General features: G+C 46.7%; 1 protein-coding gene across 1 annotated transcript in view; it reads left to right on the top strand.

Moving 5' to 3' along the window:
- Positions 1–19,366, top strand: part of LOC130283124 (disintegrin and metalloproteinase domain-containing protein 9-like) — a 155,653-nt gene that overhangs the window by 112,884 nt on the left and 23,403 nt on the right. Inside the window, exons 11-14 of the mRNA XM_056532314.1 lie at positions 524–592; positions 9,376–9,545; positions 14,888–14,972; positions 15,049–15,173. Coding sequence (XP_056388289.1) covers positions 524–592; positions 9,376–9,545; positions 14,888–14,972; positions 15,049–15,173 — 449 coding nt within the window. The remainder of the gene's footprint in view (positions 1–523; positions 593–9,375; positions 9,546–14,887; positions 14,973–15,048; positions 15,174–19,366) is intronic.

Genomic DNA, 19,366 nt, shown 5'->3' with positions numbered 1-19,366 from the left:
TGCCTCGTGTTTGATTTAAAATGCCCAGTCCTTTTGGGCTCTGGGAGATGCACACTTGACTGAGCCCAGCTGGCATGTGTATGATGGGATCAGTAGAAATAGATTGTGGCCGAAGAACCATTTGAATGACAGCTACAATATCTTCTGTATATGGCCAGCTTTAGAGACCCACTTTGGTATAGGTTTTTATGCCATTGCTACCCGATGGGCCTATTGAGTTACAATGGAGACTGTTGGGTTTCACCAAGGACTTGGCCTGTTTGATGGGGGAAAAGAAAATGTTCTACCCCTTTAACACAGATGTGAGGGAACCCCTTGGGGGTGATTTGCACCAGTCATGGGGTTGTCACTTTTCATTCCCCAGCTGCAATACTAGACACAGCCAATAGTCTAACATGACACTGTTTCTTAAAAAAAAGGATTGGGAGGGGGAGGGAGGGAACGGCCTCCTTGTCTTGTCTGGTTCTGGACCCCCCTTTAATGTCTGTAAGATGTCTACTTTTTTTTGTTTGTGTTCTTACAGTACCAAATTGATAAATCTGACAAGGCAGTGGAAGTGAAGACCATACAACTGGCGAATATTGTTGACGGGGTAAGCTTTAACATAAAACCCTAGAATATATGCCTAAGAGTACAAATATTTTATATATATATATATATATATATATATATATATATATATTTATATATATATATATATATATATATATATATATATATATATAAATATATATACTAGCTGAGTACCTGGCCCTGCCTGTTTTTTCCTACCTTATCCTTGTGGGGGAGAAAAAGCAACAAAGGAGGAAGCTTTTGTCCTCATATCCTCATATCTTTAAATCCTGACCCCAAATCCCTTCCTAATATTCCGACCTCATATCCTGTCCTCATATCTTGTCTTCATATCTTGACCTCATATCCCGTCCCCATATCTGATCCTCATATCTTGTCTTCATATCTTGACCTCATATCCCGTCCCCATATCTGATCCTCATATCTTGTCTTCATATCTTGACCTCATATCCCGTCCCCATATCTAATCCTCATATCCCATCCTCAGGTGGGGCTGAGTTGTGGTAAAGATATTGTAAGCTGAAAATAAAAATTTCAGGGTTGCCAACATTTCCGGCCAGGACTGTAGATAAGAGTAAATTAGAAAGTGTCCACGTGTCTGATTTAGGCTTCTGGGTTTACATAACATCTGCTGATATACATCAATCATATACTGTACATTATATATATATATATATATGGAAAGTTACATCATCGGAGATATCTCAGGGCTTCCCTTCTATTAGGAGGCAATGAGGAGAATATTTAAAGTTCATCGCAGTAAAAATTCCCAATATATATTCAAAACTGTGTATGTTGGTTTTCTGCGAGGTTTACACAATTTCCGTCAAAACTGCTAAAGAGGGCGTGTCAACATCATTTGAGAATTTACTATATATTTTATTTTTAAAAGCCGTGTAGACAATTTACTTCTAATATCATGTAAAATTCACACCAGCTCTGAGGGGGTGTAAAACCTATAGGAATTTTTTTTTGTACTAAATATTATGTTAAAAGCCTAGACAAACAATTTATAGCTGTATACAACTATTAAAAGCAGTTTAGCCCCTTAAAGGGCTACTACGCTGCTCAGCGTTTGGAACAAATTGTTCCAAATGCTGGAGCCGTGACGGGAGCTCGTGACATTATAGCCCCGCCCCCTCAATGAAAGTCTATGGGAGGGGGTGTGACGTCATGAGCTCCCGGCGCCGGCTCCAGCATTTGGAACAATTTGTTACAAATGCTGAACAGCAGAGTACCCCTTTAATCACTCATATAATTTTGCCCTTAAAGGGGTACTACACTGGAAAACATTTTCTTTAAAATCAACTGGTGCCAGAAAGCTAAACAGATTTGCAAATTACTTCTATAAAAAAAATTCCAATCCTTCCAGTACTTATCAGCTGCTGTGTAATACACAGGAAGTTTCTTTTTGAATTTCCTTTCTGCCTGACCACAGTGCATGCTGACACCTCTGTCCATGTCACGAACTGTCCAGAGTAGAAGAGGTTTGCTATTGGAGTTTGCTCCTGCTCTAGACAGTTCCTGACATGGACAGAGGTGTCAGCAGAGAGCACTGTGGTCAGGCATAAAGGAAATTTAAAAAGAAAAGAACTTCCTGTGTATTATACAGCAACTGATAAGTACTGGAAGGATTGGGATTTTTTTAATAGAAGTAATTTACAAATCTGTTTAACTTTCTGGAACCAGTTGAATTAAAAGAAAATGTTTTCCAGTGGAGTACCCCTTTAGGACCTTTTTTTTTTTTTTTTTTTTATATTAATTGTACATTATCCTTTTTTGCAGCACTCGTTCTCAAAGTCCTAAAGCTTTTATTTTGTCACCTACACACCCATATAACATTTTTTAACCCCTTAAGGACCAAGCCCATTTTGACCTTAAAGACCAGACCATTTTATTTTTGCATTTTAGTTTTTTCTTCCTCAGATATAGCTTGCCTGTTTTTCCCTGGGCTTGCAATTTTGGCGCAAATGGTACAGAATTGTAACTATTTGCCACAAAAAAATCTAAAAAGTGGTCTTAAATTTTTTTAACCATATATTTAAAAAAAGGGGGGTGTTTTTGAGAATCCCAAGTACCATAAATTAATAATTAATGTAAAAGAAAAAACGTGCAGAAAAATACATCAATCTTTGAATATGCCTATCTCACTGTATTCCTTTTTTAGTGGGATATGCTGTACCCTTCCATTGAAGACAAATATAAGGCATTCTTCTGACCTATGTCTCTGACAAACTCATAATATAAACCCAGCCTCATTGTGATCTCTTGTCATTCTAGTTGCCCCTATTTCTGGCTGCTGAGCTTTTGGGCTAATTTTATACGTGGATAATACAGCCAAATTTTTGCGTCCGTATGATGGCCGCAAGCCCTGGCCTGACTGCAAGTTTGGTGTCGGCATAATACGGGCCAGCCTAAGTCACATTTTTATTGCTTTTAATTACCATTGATTTGTCAATAATTTTTGTGGCTACATTTTGGTAATGTGTAGAGCAAAGGCCACCATAAATATAATGTAACTGTCACGATGCCGGCTGGCAGGTAGTGGACCCTCTGTGCCAGAGAGGGATTGGCGTGGACCGTGCTAGTGGACCGGTTCTAAGCCACTACTGGTTTTCACCAGAGCCCGCCGCAAAGCGGGATGGTCTTGCTGCGGCGGTAGTGACCAGGTCGTATCCACTAGCAACGGCTCACCTCTCTGGCTGCTGAAGATAGGCGCGGTACAAGGGAGTAGGCAGAAGCAAGGTCGGACGTAGCAGAAGGTCGGGGCAGGCAGCAAGGATCGTAGTCAGGGGCAACGGCAGAAGGTCTGGAAACACTGGCAAGGGACACACAAGGAACGCTTTCACTGGCACTAAGGCAACAAGATCCGGCAAGGGAGTGCAAGGGAAGTGAGGTAATATAGGGAGTGCACAGGTGATAACTCTAATTGGAACCACTGCGCCAATCAGCGGCGCAGTGGCCCTTTAAATCGCAGAGACCCGGCGCGCGCGCGCCCTAGGGAGCGGGGCCGCGCGCGCCGGGACAGAACAGACGGGGAGCGAGTCAGGTAGGAGAGCCGGGGTGCGCATCGCGAGCGGGCGCTACCCGCATCGCGAATCGCATCCCGGCTAGCAGCAGGATCGCAGCGCCCCGGGTCAGAGGACGTGACCGGGGCGCTGCAGCGGAGGAGGTGAAGCGAGCGCTCCGGGGAGGAGCGGGAACCCGGAGCGCTCGGCGTAACAGTACCCCCCCCCTTGGGTCTCCCCCTCTTCTTGGAGCCTGAGAACCTGAGGAGCAGACTTTTGTCAAGGATGTTGTCCTCAGGTTCCCAGGATCTCTCTTCAGGACCACAACCCTCCCAGTCTACTAAAAAAAAATTTTTTCCTCTGACCTTTTTGGCAGCCAAAATCTCCTTGACCGAGAAGACGTCCGAGGAGCCGGAAACAGGAGTGGGAGGAACAGATTTGGGAGAAAAACGGTTGAGGATGAGTGGTTTGAGAAGAGAGACGTGAAAGGCATTAGGGATACGAAGAGAAGGAGGAAGAAGAAGTTTATAAGAGACAGGATTAATTTGACACAGAATTTTGAAAGGACCAAGATAGCGTGGTCCCAACTTGTAGCTAGGGACACGGAAGCGGACATATTTAGCGGAGAGCCATACCTTGTCTCCAGGGGAAAAAACGGGGGGAGCTCTTCTTTTCTTATCCGCGAACCTCTTCATGCGTGAAGAAGCCTGTAAGAGAGAATTTTGGGTCTCTCTCCATATAATGGAAAGGTCACGAGAAATTTCATCCACAGCGGGCAGACCAGAGGGCAAGGGGGTAGGGAGGGGGGGAAGAGGGTGACGGCCGTACACCACGAAAAATGGGGATTTGGAGGAAGATTCAGAGACCCTGAAGTTATACGAGAATTCGGCCCATGGAAGGAGATCTGCCCAGTCATCCTGGCGGGAGGAAACAAAATGTCGCAAATAATCACCCAGGATCTGGTTAATTCTTTCTACTTGTCCATTGGACTGGGGATGATATGCAGAGGAAAAATTTAATTTAATCTTGAGTTGTTTACAGAGAGCTCTCCAGAATTTAGACACGAATTGGACCCCTCTATCCGAGACAATCTGCGTAGGCAACCCGTGAAGACGAAAAATGTGTACAAAAAATTGTTTAGCCAACTGAGGCGCAGAAGGAAGACCAGGAAGAGGAATGAAATGTGCCATTTTGGAGAATCGATCAACGACCACCCAAATAACGGTGTTGCCACGGGAAGGGGGTAAATCAGTAATAAAATCCATACCAATCAGAGACCAAGGCTGTTCGGGGACAGGCAGAGGATGAAGAAAACCAGCGGGCTTCTGGCGAGGAGTCTTATCCCGGGCACAGATAGTGCAGGCTCGCACAAAGTCCCCAACATCCGTCTCCAGAGTTGGCCACCAATAGAAGCGGGAGATGAGTTGCACAGATTTCTTGATGCCCGCATGACCTGCGAGATGGGAGGAGTGACCCCATTTGAGGATTCCGAGGCGTTGGCGTGGAGAAACAAAGGTCTTTCCTGGAGGAGTCTGTCTGATGGAGGCAGGAGAAGTGGAGATCAGGCAGTCAGGTGGAATGATGTGTTGCGGAGGGAGATCAACTTCTGAGGCATCCGAGGAACGAGAGAGAGCATCGGCTCTAATGTTCTTATCGGCAGGACGAAAGTGAATCTCAAAATTAAATCGGGCAAAGAACAGAGACCACCGGGCCTGGCGAGGATTCAGCCGTTGGGCCGACTGGAGGTAGGAGAGGTTCTTGTGGTCGGTGTAGATAATAACAGGAAATCTTGATCCCTCCAGCAGATGCCTCCATTCCTCAAGTGCTAATTTAATGGCTAGAAGTTCTCGATCCCCGATGGAGTAGTTCCTCTCCGCTGGAGAGAAGGTCCTAGAGAAAAAACCACAAGTGACAGCATGCCCGGAAGGATTTTTTTGTAGAAGAACAGCTCCAGCTCCTACTGAGGAGGCATCAACCTCCAATAGGAAGGGTTTGGAAGGGTCAGGTCTGGAGAGCACGGGAGCCGAAGAAAAGGCAGACTTGAGTTGTTTAAAGGAGTCTTCTGCTTGAGGAGGCCAGGACTTGGGATCAGCATTTTTCTTGGTTAAAGCCACGATAGGAGCCACAATGGTAGAAAAATGTGGAATAAATTGCCTGTAATAATTGGCGAACCCCAAAAAGCGTTGGATAGCACGGAGTCCGGAGGGGCGTGGCCAATTTAAGACGGCAGAGAGTTTGTCTGGATCCATCTGTAGTCCCTGGCCAGAGACCAAATATCCTAGAAAAGGAAGAGATTGGCATTCAAACAGACATTTCTCAATTTTGGCATAGAGTTGGTTGTCACGAAGTCTCTGAAGAACCATACGGACATGCCGGCGGTGTTCCTCTAGATTGGCAGAAAAAATTAGGATATCGTCCAGATATACCACAACACAGGAGTATAATAGATCACGAAAAATTTCATTGACAAAGTCTTGGAAGACGGCAGGGGCATTGCACAGTCCAAAGGGCATGACCAGATACTCAAAGTGTCCATCTCTGGTGTTAAATGCCGTTTTCCACTCGTCCCCCTCTCTGATGCGGATGAGGTTATAGGCGCCTCTTAAGTCCAATTTAGTGAAGATGTGGGCACCTTGGAGGCGATCAAAGAGTTCAGAGATGAGGGGTAAGGGGTAGCGGTTCTTAACCGTGATTTTATTAAGACCGCGGTAGTCAATGCAAGGACGTAGGGAGCCATCTTTTTTGGAGACAAAGAAAAATCCGGCTCCGGCAGGAGAGGAGGATTTACGGATAAAGCCCCTTTTTAGATTCTCCTGGACGTATTCGGACATGGCAAGAGTCTCTGGGGCAGAGAGAGGATAAATTCTGCCCCGGGGTGGAGTAGTACCCGGGAGGAGGTCGATAGGGCAATCATAAGGCCTGTGAGGAGGTAGAGTCTCAGCTTGTTTTTTGCAGAAAACATCCGCGAAGTCCATATAGGCCTTGGGGAGACCGGTTACTGGAGGAACCACAGAGTTACGGCAAGGGTTACTGGGAACCGGTTTTAGACAGTTCTTGGAACAAGAGGACCCCCAACTCTTGATCTCTCCAGTGGACCAATCCAGGATTGGGGAATGAAGTTGAAGCCAGGGAAGTCCAAGGAGAATCTCCGAGGTGCAATTGGGGAGGACCAAAAGTTCAATCCTCTCATGATGAGATCCGATGCTCATAAGAAGGGGCTCCGTGCGGAAACGTATGGTACAGTCCAATCTTTCATTATTTACACAATTGATGTAGAGGGGTCTGGCGAGACTGGTCACTGGGATGTTGAACCTGTTGACGAGAGAGGCCAAAATAAAATTTCCTGCAGAACCAGAGTCCAAGAAGGCCACTGTAGAGAAGGAGAAGGCAGAAGCAGACATCCGCACAGGCACAGTAAGACGTGGAGAAGCAGAGTAGACATCAAGGACTGTCTCACCTATGTGCGGAGTCAGCGTACGTCTTTCCAGGCGGGGAGGACGGATAGGACAATCCCTCAGGAAGTGTTCGGTACTAGCACAGTACAGGCAGAGGTTCTCCATACGGCGTCGTGTCCTCTCTTGAGGTGTCAGGCGAGACCGGTCGACCTGCATAGCCTCCACGGCGGGAGGCACAGGAACAGATTGCAGGGGACCAGAGGAGAGAGGAGCCGAGGAGACGAAACGCCTCGTGCGAACAGAGTCCATATCTTGGCGGAGTTCCTGACGCCTTTCAGAAAAACGCATGTCAATGCGAGTGGCTAGGTGAATAAGTTCATGTAGATTAGCAGGAATTTCTCGTGCGGCCAGAACATCTTTAATGTTGCTGGATAGGCCTTTTTTGAAGGTCGCGCAGAGGGCCTCATTATTCCAGGACAATTCTGAAGCAAGTGTACGGAATTGTACGGCATACTCGCCAACGGAAGAATTACCCTGGACCAGGTTCAACAGGGCAGTCTCAGCAGAAGAGGCTCGGGCAGGTTCCTCAAAGACACTTCGGATTTCCGAGAAGAAGGAGTGTACTGAGGCAGTGACGGGGTCATTGCGGTCCCAGAGCGGTGTGGCCCATGACAGGGCTTTTCCGGACAGAAGACTGACTACGAAAGCCACCTTAGACCTTTCAGTGGGAAACAGGTCCGACATCATCTCCAGATGCAGGGAACATTGGGAAAGGAAGCCACGGCAAAACTTAGAGTCCCCATCAAACTTATCCGGCAAGGATAAGCGTATCCCAGGAGCGGCCACTCGCTGCGGAGGAGGTGCAGGAGCTGGCGGAGGAGATGACTGCTGAAGCTGTGGTAGCAACTGTTGTAGCATAACGGTTAGTTGAGACAGCTGTTGGCCTTGTTGCGCAATCTGTTGTGACTGCTGGGCGACCACCGTGGTGAGGTCAGCGACAACTGGCAGAGGAACTTCAGCGGGATCCATGGCCGGATCTACTGTCACGATGCCGGCTGGCAGGTAGTGGACCCTCTGTGCCAGAGAGGGATTGGCGTGGACCGTGCTAGTGGACCGGTTCTAAGCCACTACTGGTTTTCACCAGAGCCCGCCGCAAAGCGGGATGGTCTTGCTGCGGCGGTAGTGACCAGGTCGTATCCACTAGCAACGGCTCACCTCTCTGGCTGCTGAAGATAGGCGCGGTACAAGGGAGTAGGCAGAAGCAAGGTCGGACGTAGCAGAAGGTCGGGGCAGGCAGCAAGGATCGTAGTCAGGGGCAACGGCAGAAGGTCTGGAAACACTGGCAAGGGACACACAAGGAACGCTTTCACTGGCACTAAGGCAACAAGATCCGGCAAGGGAGTGCAAGGGAAGTGAGGTAATATAGGGAGTGCACAGGTGATAACTCTAATTGGAACCACTGCGCCAATCAGCGGCGCAGTGGCCCTTTAAATCGCAGAGACCCGGCGCGCGCGCGCCCTAGGGAGCGGGGCCGCGCGCGCCGGGACAGAACAGACGGGGAGCGAGTCAGGTAGGAGAGCCGGGGTGCGCATCGCGAGCGGGCGCTACCCGCATCGCGAATCGCATCCCGGCTAGCAGCAGGATCGCAGCGCCCCGGGTCAGAGGACGTGACCGGGGCGCTGCAGCGGAGGAGGTGAAGCGAGCGCTCCGGGGAGGAGCGGGAACCCGGAGCGCTCGGCGTAACAGTAACATCTTCTAAAAGAGGGTTCTGCTAACAGATCTTACCTCTAATCCAGCCATAAGCATGCAAACTAACCTTTTATTAAAGTTTATTAAAATCCAAGACAACGCATTTCAGGAACACTCTATTCCCTTCATCAGACCTGATGGAAAGAACAGTATGTTACTGAAATGTCTTGTCTTGCATTACAGTAATCCCCCCTTTGTATTATACATTAACTGACTCGTGTAGCTCTTCCGTGAGAGTGAAGTCCTCCTTGTGTGGCTTGTGCTGAAGCTGAAGGACCAGCAGACCGCTCACTGTTTGGAATAATCAGGGGAGCACTGTCCTTGATGTGACCTGTCCCTTTGCCAACTGGCTTTTACCCCATGTGGTGATCTGTTTGTTTTTGTTCTGTAATAATTGCTATATAGATACATACAGTTCCACTCATCTACCTTCATTAACAAAGACGTATATGTTACGGTATACTTTTTTTGCATAAAGTTGTTATAAAAATGGATTTGCTAATGTTTTTTATACAGTTGAGGCTAAAGTATACCAACTTATGTTTAGCTGATGATCATTTCCCAATGTATACACCAGACCTTGCCCCAGCTACAGGATGACGGTATCTTGATGTTATCCAATAATCGAATAATGTTCTCTGTCTTTTCAGATGTTTCGCCCACTTAACATCCGAATAGTTCTGACTAATTTGATTACATGGTCGACCTCGAATCCCATCGATGTGAATTCAGGAAGTGCTGGGGATGTGCTGGGAAGATTTACACAGTGGAGGGTTGGCAACCAAAATGTAAAGAGATGTGACATCTACCATCTTCTCATGTAAGTGATCACGTGTTGTGGATACGAGGAAACTACTTAGTCAGGCAATAGCAACATGGCTCACATTGAGGCTCAGCTTATACAGATTGGATGCAATATATGAGCCGGATCTCATGGAGAGCTAAGTGTATAAACTGCAAGGAACAAAATGACCACCAGGCCACTATGGGGGGATTTATGAAAACCTGTGTAGAGGAAGAGTGGTACAGTTGCCCATAGCAACCAATGCTTCTTTTATTTTTAAAAAGCCTCTGAAAAAAAGTACTCTGAAAAGTGATCTGATTGGTTGGTATGGGCAACTGCACCACTTCTATTTCTTCAACCTGGGAATTAATTTAACCCCTTAAGGACGCAGGACGTACTCAAATGGACCCTTTTCCGAGTCCTTAAGGACTCAGGACGTTTGAGTACGTCCTGTCAAATCCCGGCCCCCCCCACCACTAGCCGGAGGGGAGCCGGTGCCCGATGCCTGCTGAAATCGTTCAGCAGGCATCGGGGCATATCGTCCAGGGGGGTCATTATGCCCCCCCATGTCGACGATGGCCGCAGATTGCTGGACAATACAGTCCAGCGATCTGCGGCAGATTCCGGGTCAATAGGGTCTCCAGTGACCCGGTGACCCGGAATTACAGGCTGTTCGGGGCCGTCTCTGATGGCCCCGAACAGCCACAGCCAGCAGGGGTGAGGTGGCACTGGCCGACCAATCAGGGAGCCTGCTGCGGGTGTCACTCCCGCAACCCGCTCCGCCCCTCTTCCGGAGGACGTGAGCGGGTGCGGAATGTGCACCCCGGGTGCTGGGGACCCCGATCCCCGGCGTCAATGTTGGGATTGGGGCCCCAGGAGCACGACGATGGACTGATGTGATGCGGCTGGATCGTTGGAGGTGAGTGACAGCCTCCTGCTGTTGCTTAGCAACAGCTCCCAGCATGCAAAAAGGGCATGCTGGGAGCTGTAGTTATGCAACAGCAGGAGGCAGACCACCACAACTCCCAGCATGCCTTTATGGGCATGCTGGGACTTATAGTTTTGCAACAGCTGAAGGCACATTTTTTCTATTGAAAGTGTACCTTCAGCTGTTGTGTAACTACAACTCCCAGCTTGCACAAACAGCTAAAGTGCATGCTGGGAGTTGTAGTAGTGCATCTGCTGGTTGCATAACTACAACTCCCAGCATGCCCGTTGGCTGTCGGTGACTGCTGGGAGTTGTAGTTTTGCAACAGCTGAAGGCACACTGAGTTATGTAGCAAACCAGTGTGTCTCCAGCTGTTGCATAACTACAATCCCCAGCATCCCCAGCCAAAGTAGTATGCCTCCAGCTGTTGCATAACTACAAGACCCAGCATGCCCTTGCACTGTCCGTACATGCTGGGGGTTGTAGCTTTTGCAACAGCTGAAGGCACACTGGTTGCAAAACACTGAGTTTGTTACTAAACTCGGTGTTTCACAACCAGTGTGCCTCCAGCTGTTGCAAAACTACAACTCCCAGCATGCACTGATAGACCGTACATGCTGGGAGTTGTAGTTTTGCAACAGCTGGATGTCCCCCCCCCCCCCCCCCCCCCAATGTGAACGTACAGGGTACACTCACATGGGCGGAGGATTACAATAAGTATCCGGCTGCAAGTTTGAGCTGCGGCAAATTTTCTGCCGCAGCTCAAACTGCCAGCAAGAAACTACTGTGAAACTCCGCCCGTGCGACTCTACCCTAAAAACACTACACTACACTAACACAAAAAATAAAATAAAAAGTAAAAAACACTACATATACACATACCCCTACACAGCCCCCCTCCCCTCCCCAATAAAAATGAAAAACGTCTGGTACGCCACTGTTTCCAAAACGGAGCCTCCAGCTGTTGCAAAACAACTACTCCCAGTATTGCCAGATAGCCACTGACTGTCTAGGCATGCTGGGAGTTTTACAACAGCTGGAGGCACCCTGTTTGGGAATCACTGGCGTAGAATACCCCTATGTCCAACCCTATGCAAGTCCCTAATTTAGGCCTCAAATGCGCATGGTGCTCTCACTTTGGAGCCCTGTCGTATTTCAAGGCAACAGTTTAGGGCCACATATGGGGTATCGCCGTACTCGGGAGAAATTGTGTTACAAATTTTGGGGGGTATTTTCTGCTTTTACCCTTTTTAAAAATGTAAAATTTTTTGGAAAAGAGGCATTTTAGGTAAAAAAAAAAATTTTTTTTTACATATGCAAAAGTCGTAAAACACCTGTGGGGTATTAAGGTTCACTTAACCCCTTGTTACATTCCCCGAGGGGTCTAGTTTCCAAAATGGTATGCCATGTGTTTTTTTTTTTTTTGCTGTTCTGGCACCATAGGGGCTTCCTAAATGCGGCATGCCCCCAGAGCAAAATTTGCTTTCAAAAAGCCAAATGTGACTCCTTCTCTTCTGAGACCTGTAGTGCGCCAGCAGAGCACTTTTCACCCCCATATGGGGTGTTTTCTGAATCGGGAGAAATTGGGCTTCAAATTTTGGGGGGTATTTTCTGCTATTACCCTTTTTAAAAATGTAAAACTTTTGGGAAACCAAGCATTTTAGGGAAATTTTTTTTTTTTACATATGCAAAAGTCGTGAATCACCTGTGGGGTATTAAGATTTACTTTACCCCTTGTTATGTTCCCCAAGGGGTCTAGTTTCCAAAATGGTATGCCATGTGGGGTTTTTTGCTGTTCTGGCACCATAGGGGCTTCCTAAATGTGACATGCCCCCCAAAAACCATTTGTCGCTCCTTCCCTTCTGAGCCCTCTACTGCGCTCGCCGAACAATTAACATAGACATATGAGGTATGTGATTACTCGAGAAAAATTGGGTTTCAAATACAAGTAAAAATTTTCTCCTTTTTACCCCTTGCAAAAATTAAAAAATTGGGTCTACAAAAACATGCGAGTGTAAAAAATGAAGATTGTGAATTTTCTCCTTCACTTTGCTGCTATTCCTGTGAAACACCTAAAGGGTTAAAACGCTGACTGAATGTCATTTTGAATACTTTGGGGGGTGCAGTTTTTATAATGGGGTCTTTAATGGGGTATTTCTAATATGAAGACCCTTCAAATCCACTTCAAACCTGAACTGGTCCCTGAAAAAAAGCGGGTTTCAAAATTTTGTGAAAAATTGGAAAATTGCTGCTGAACTTTGAAGCCCTCTGGTGTCTTCCAAAAGTAAAAACTCGTCAATTTTATGATGCAAACATAAAGTAGACATATTGTATATGTGAATAAAAAAAAATATATTTGGAATATCCATTTTCCTTACAAGCAGAGAGCTTCAAAGTTAGAAAAATGCTAAATTTTCAAATTTTTCATCAAATTTGGGGATTTTTCACCAAGAAAGGATGCAAGTTACGACAAAATTTTACCACTATGTTAAAGTAGAATATGTCACGAAAAAAAAAGCATTCCAGAGTTATTAATGTTTAAAGTGACAGTGGTCAGAATTGCAAAAAAGGTGAGTCCTTAAGGTGAAAAAGGGCTCAGTCCTTAAGGGGTTAATATTTTACTATGCGCTGGGACCTGGGTGTCAATCACACAGCGGTCCCAGCGCTGACATACAGGGGATATCCGACTGTTGCTGACTTTCATAAAAAGCATTTTTTAGCCCGATTAAAGCTGCTAGAAAGCAGGAAAAGTTATGCTTGAACTGTAATTTCTAACAACTTTGCCATCCGGGGGCTAGTTTATAGGGGTTAAAATCTGTGACAGCTGCGCTTTAACTGCAGGTACAACTGCTCCCAACATGGAGTACACTCTGCTCCATGCTGGGAGCCGTAGTACCTGCATTAATAGACCGCAACAGGTGTCAGAAGTCACATTCGCTGCGATCTGTCTATTAATGCAGGTACTACAGGTCCCAGGTAGCATGGAGCAGAGTGTGCTCCATGTTGGGAGCTGTAGTACCTGCAGTTAAGGACATATCACAGCGGGTGCCACTCCTGACACCCATTGCGATCATCCTTCATCCCTGAGATGCGGAGCGGCTTTTTCCTGCGCTCTGCATCTCTGCTCTGTACTCCAGCCGGCCAGTAATGTGAATAGAATTCACATCACTCATTCATATTTCCTGCTGAGAGCAGGGATTGGCTGGCACCATCTGGCCAATCACCACTCCGGGCAGAAAATATGAATGAATGATGTGAATTCTATTCACATCACTGGCCGGCCGGAGTACAGAGCAGAGATGCGGAGCTCTGTATAGAGCCGCTCCGTATCTCTGCTATATTATGGACGATCGCATCGGGTGTCAGGAGTGACACCCGGTGCGATCTGTCTATTAGTACAAGAACTACTACTCACATCATGGAACAGTAGATTCCATGCTGGAAGTAATAGTACTACCTAAAAAATGTAGGTAAACTGTGGCAGGTTTTCTGGTGTTTTTGGTTAAAAATAAAAAAAAGGGGGGGAAATCTAGCCTATGGCTGTTTTTTTTCTCATAAAAATCAGCTGATTTTATGTGGCTACAAAAAGGGGCAGAAAAAACTGTGTATGGACTGGCTTAAAAAGAATTTATGCTCATTTGACCCATCCTGCAAGGTCCTGTCTAAGCAGTTTTTTGTTTCCACAAGCAAGAAGCCTGATCATCATTGACCGTAATGGTGATGTGTCTCAGTCAGAGTTTGGTTGAGCCAGCGCTACCTGTGTGTCCAAACAAGAGCAGGAAGCACAGCTCAGCCAGGAAAGGGCACCATGGGGATAGCATCAGTAGGGGATTGGGCAAGTGTGCATAACTTAAAAAAAAAAAATTCTAACCCCTTAACGATGTAGGATGTATATTTACCTGCACCAGCTCCCGCGATATAACACGGGGTCATGCGGTGATCCCGCGTCATATCAGGTCTGTCCCAGCGGCTATCAACCACTGGAACCCGTGGCTAATACTGGGGTTCCAGCCGTTGAATCACCCCAGTTTTAGAAACTGTCCAGAGTAAGAGCAAATACCCATAGCAAACCACTCCTGCTTTGGACAGTTCCTGACATGGACAGAGGTGTCAGCAGAGAGCACTGTGGTCAGAGTGAAAGGAAATTCAAAAAGAAAATAACTTTCTGTGGCTAATATAGCAGCTAAGTACTGGAAGGATTAAGATTTTTAAATAGAAGTAATTTACAAATCTGTTTAACTTTCTGGCACCAGTTGATTTAAAAAAAAAAATGTTTTCCAGCGGAGTACCCCTTTAAGCCAGCCTATCATAGTTTGTAGGTTGTACCTTGAAAGGGCTGACCTGTCTTGACATCGTACAAGCATTTGCATGCACTTGACATTGTACAGTCGAAGACTAGACTGCTTTCTAATCCATAATGACATTAAAAGTAATGTTTTCTTCCTTTCAGAGGGCACGGTACCTTCGGTGGGGTAGTTGGCATGGCATTTGTTGGCACAGTCTGCTCACCCAGTTATGCCACTTCTATTAGTTCAGTAAGTAAAGATTTATGTTCCATCAAGTATTTGCAACTTTTTCTTTGAGATCCTTACCATGGATATGTCTGTGCAGTTCAGCGATGGGTCCACCCCAGAGTCTCATGCTCCAATAGTCGCTCATGAACTTGGGCACGTCCTTGGAATGAACCATGATAATGACCGCTGCCCGAACACCTATATAATGAACAGTGCAGACACGTAAGTATATCTGGCTTATGACTATCATTGTCTGTATTGTAATCATGCTATATACAGTGGTCCCTCAACATACGATGGTAATCCGTTCCAAATGAACCATCGTTTGTTGAACCCATCGTATGTTGAGGGATCCGTGCAATGTAAAGTATAGGACAGTGGTCTACAACCTGCTGACCTCCAGATGTTGCAAAACTACAACACCCAGCATGCTGGGAGTTGTAGTTTTGCAACATCTGGAGGTCCGCAGGTTGAAGACCACTGGTATTGGAGGTTATACTCACCTGCCCCCGCCGCTCCGGACCGTCACCGCTGCCCTGGATGTCGCCTTCCATCGCTGTTGCAGCGTCCCCGGGGTGTCCCCGACACTCCGGCAAGGCCTCTGTTTCCCCGGCATCCTCGCTCTCCGTCGCCGCCATCACGTCGCTACGCACGCCGCTCCTATTGGATGACGGGACGGCGTGCGCAGTGACGAGATGACGACGATGGAGAGCGCCGACGATGCAGGGATCCCGAAGAGGACACTCCGGAGCCCCGAGGACAGGTGAGTGATCATCAGCGGACCACACAGGGCACCGTAAACGGCTATCTGGTGGCAGCTGAAGCAGTCTGTGTTGCCGGATAGCCGTTTATACAATGGCCCCGACATACAAAAGCATCATATGTTGATGCTGCCTTCAACATGCGATGGCCTCTGAGAGACCATCGTATGTTGAAATGATCGTATGTCGGGGCCATCGTAGGTCGGGGGGTCACTGTACATGTGTCCTCTCCTCTGATCACTAAACTCTTGATACATTCCACATAGTATTTTGTGATTATGTCCAAAAGATCCATGTGTTTAAATCTGTTTTACAATACAGGGATTTGTGATCATTTTATACAGCATCTGCGGTCACATTTGTGCGCATACCCACCAGGTCAAAATAGGATTGGTTAATGGTTTATTGGGAAAAGTTACCTATATAGTTTATACACCAGGACAGGCATCTCCTAACCAGCTGCCCTTAGTGGAATGTGTCAGCTTAAATGGGTACTCCGGCGCTTAGACATCTTATCCCCTATCCAAAGGATAGGGGATAAGATGCCTGATCGCGGGGGTCCCGCTGCTGGGGACCCCCGTGATCTTGCACGCCGCACCCTGTTAAAATCAGTCCCCGGGTGTTCGCTTAATGCAAGCCTAAGGGAGGGGGTGTGACAGCTGTCGGGGTGTGGGCAACGGGGTGCGGCGTGCAAGATCACGGGGGTCCCCAGTGGCGGGACCCCCGGGATCAGGCATCTTATCCCCTATCCTTTGGATAGGGGATAAGATGTCTAAGCGCCGGAGTACCCCTTTAAAAAAAAAAAGGCTGGAGCATTTTTATTTTTAGAACACTGCATTGCACCATTCCTCTTTTAATCCTCCTGGAAAAGGATGAATAAATTGACCACTGGGCGTTACCATTTTTCTCACCAATAGGGTGTAATTGGACAGTGTCAGAGTGTATAGGGACCTATTAGGCCTCATTTACACAGTTGTATTCTGGACAGTATCTTATATCAACATTTGTGACCCAAAATCAGAAGCAGGTCGTAAAAAACAGAAAAGGAACAAATCTTTCTATTATATTTCCTATATCTAGGTTGCATATCTGGTTTTGGCCTAAAAATAATGACAAAAATACTGTCATGTGAATAAGGGTAATGCTAATATCTGTTTATCTATATTTATATATAATTCCAGGAAGGATAAGGTTAGGTTTCCACTTGTTTTTTTTTAATCGCCAGCAAAAACGCAAGAAAAACTGCCACAGATACTGCCACTGCTGCAGAGCATTTTACGCCCAGATATGGGGTATTTCCGTACTTACAAATTTTGGGGGTGTTTTATTCCTTTTACCTTTTGAAAATAAAAAGTATGGGGCAACACCAGCATGTCAGTGTAATTTTTTTTCTTTTTTTTTTTTTACACTAACCGGCTGGTGTAGCCCCCAACTTTTCCTTTTCAGGAAAAAAGAGAAAAAGCCCCCCAAAATTTGTAGTGCAATTTCTCCCGAGTACGGAAATACCCCATATGTGGCCCTAAATTGTTTCCTTGAAATATGACAGGGCTCCGAAGTGAGAGAGTGCCATGCACATTTGAGGACTAAATTAGGGATTGCATAGGAGTGGACATAGGGGTATTCTATGCCAGTGATTCCCAAACAGGGTGCCTCCAGCTGTTGCTAAATTCCCAGCATGCCTGGACAGTCAGTGGCTGTGCGGAAATGCTGGGAGTTGTTGTTATGCAACAGCTGGTTGCTCCGTTTTGGAAACACTGCCGTACAATACGTTTTTCATTTTTATTGGGGGGGACAGTGTAAGGGGGTGTATATGGTGTGTTTTACCCTTTATTATGTGTTAGTGTAGTGTAGTGTTTTTAGGGTACATTCGCACTGGCAGAGGTTTACAGTGAGTTTCCCGCTAGGAGTTTGCCGCAGCTCATACTTGAAGCAGGAAACTTACTGTAAACCTGCCCGTGTGAATGTACCCTGTACATTCACATGGGGGCAAACCTCCAGCTGTTTCAAAACTACAACTCCCAGCATGTACCGCCCGCTGCCACCGGGATGGGTAAGTGGATCTTCAGCGCCGGTCCCTTTCGGTTCCCCGTTCTGCCCCGCCTATTGTGGGTGGACAGAAAGGGGAAACTAAAAGTTAACCCCCCTGCCCCCGATCTACTATTGGTTGTCGCTTCTAGACAACCAATAGCAGGGATAGGAGGGCTGGCACCCCTGCCACCTCACTCCTATCCCTTCATAGGGATCGTGGGTGTCTTGGACAACCCCGATCCCCCTTATTTTCCGGGTCACTGGGTCACCATAGACCCGTATGACCCGGAATCGGCGCAAATCGTCGGTGTGAATTCACCTGCGATTTGCAGTGATCACCGACATCTGGGGGGGGGGGTCTGATGACCCCCCTGGGCATTTGCACAGGGTGCCTGCTGATAGATATCAGCTTACAGGTACGCCCTTTGTCCTTACGTACCAGGGAGCAAAGGCGTACCTGTACGCTTTTGGTCCTTAGCAGGTTAACAAAACTTTTCTTTTTTATTGGAAAATTTTAATAAATTTTTAATAAAGTGTGTGTTTCACTTTTTTTCTCTATTTTTTTAATTTTTTAGGTAGTACTATTACTCCCAGCATGGAACAGACTGTACTAATAGAAAGATAGCCCCGGGTGTCACTCCTCTATTGCAGAGATGCAGAGGGGCTGTATACAGCGCCCGTATCTCTACACTATACTCCGGCCAGGGATGTGAATAGAAATTCATATTTTCCCCCCAGAGTGGGGATTGGCCGGATGGTTGCAGCGTCATGTTCTATTCACATCACTGGCCGGAGTATAGTGCAGAGATGAGGAGCGCTGTATACAGCCGCTCTGCATCTCTGCAATAGATTGGACTATTGCATCTGTGTCAGGAGTGACACCCGCTGTGATCTGTCCTTAACTGTAGGCACTACTACTCCCAACATAGAGCACACTCTGCTCCATGCTGGGAGCTGTAGTATCCGGATTAATAGATCGCAGCGAGTGTCACTTCTGACACTCGATGTGATCGTCCTGTATAATGTATATATGCGGGCAGTCGCTCTTCTATGGTCCCCTACACTGACGTATATATACACCTATTTATATTTCCCACAGAGGATTGTGATTGGCTGGAACTATCTGCGGGAAATATGAATAGGTGTATATATGTCAGTGCAGGGGACCATAGAAGAGCGGCCGGTTGCATCTATACATTATACAGAAGGATCGCAATGGACCCGGGTGATCTGTCAATGAGTACAGGTACTACTACTCCCATCATGGAACAGTGTGTACCATGCTGGGAGTAGTAGTACTACTTAACAAAAAAAATGTTTAAAACACATACACTGGGCCTCATTTACTAAGCTGAAAATGACCAGTTTTTGTCTGGTTATATAGGTGCAGAGTGTCAGAGACATGTTTGCGCCAGTCTGCGACTTTGCACTGTGAAAAGCTGAAAGGGGGCGTGGTCTGTCCAAAAATGGGGCGTGGTTTCACAACCCCATCGATTTACTATTGAATTCACTGAAAATCCTGTGGGTGGATAAATGGCTGGAAATATCCACCTAGAAAAAGCTGGTCAGAAAATGTTCCCAATAGTAAATAGAGAGGAATCCAGCAAGTCTGAAACAACTTTTCCC

Source organism: Hyla sarda, chromosome 7 (genome assembly GCF_029499605.1).
Source record: "Hyla sarda isolate aHylSar1 chromosome 7, aHylSar1.hap1, whole genome shotgun sequence".
Classification (NCBI taxonomy): domain Eukaryota; kingdom Metazoa; phylum Chordata; class Amphibia; order Anura; family Hylidae; genus Hyla; species Hyla sarda.
The sequence above is the reverse complement of the archived record's forward strand: the minus strand, read 5'-3'. Positions and strand labels throughout refer to the sequence as shown.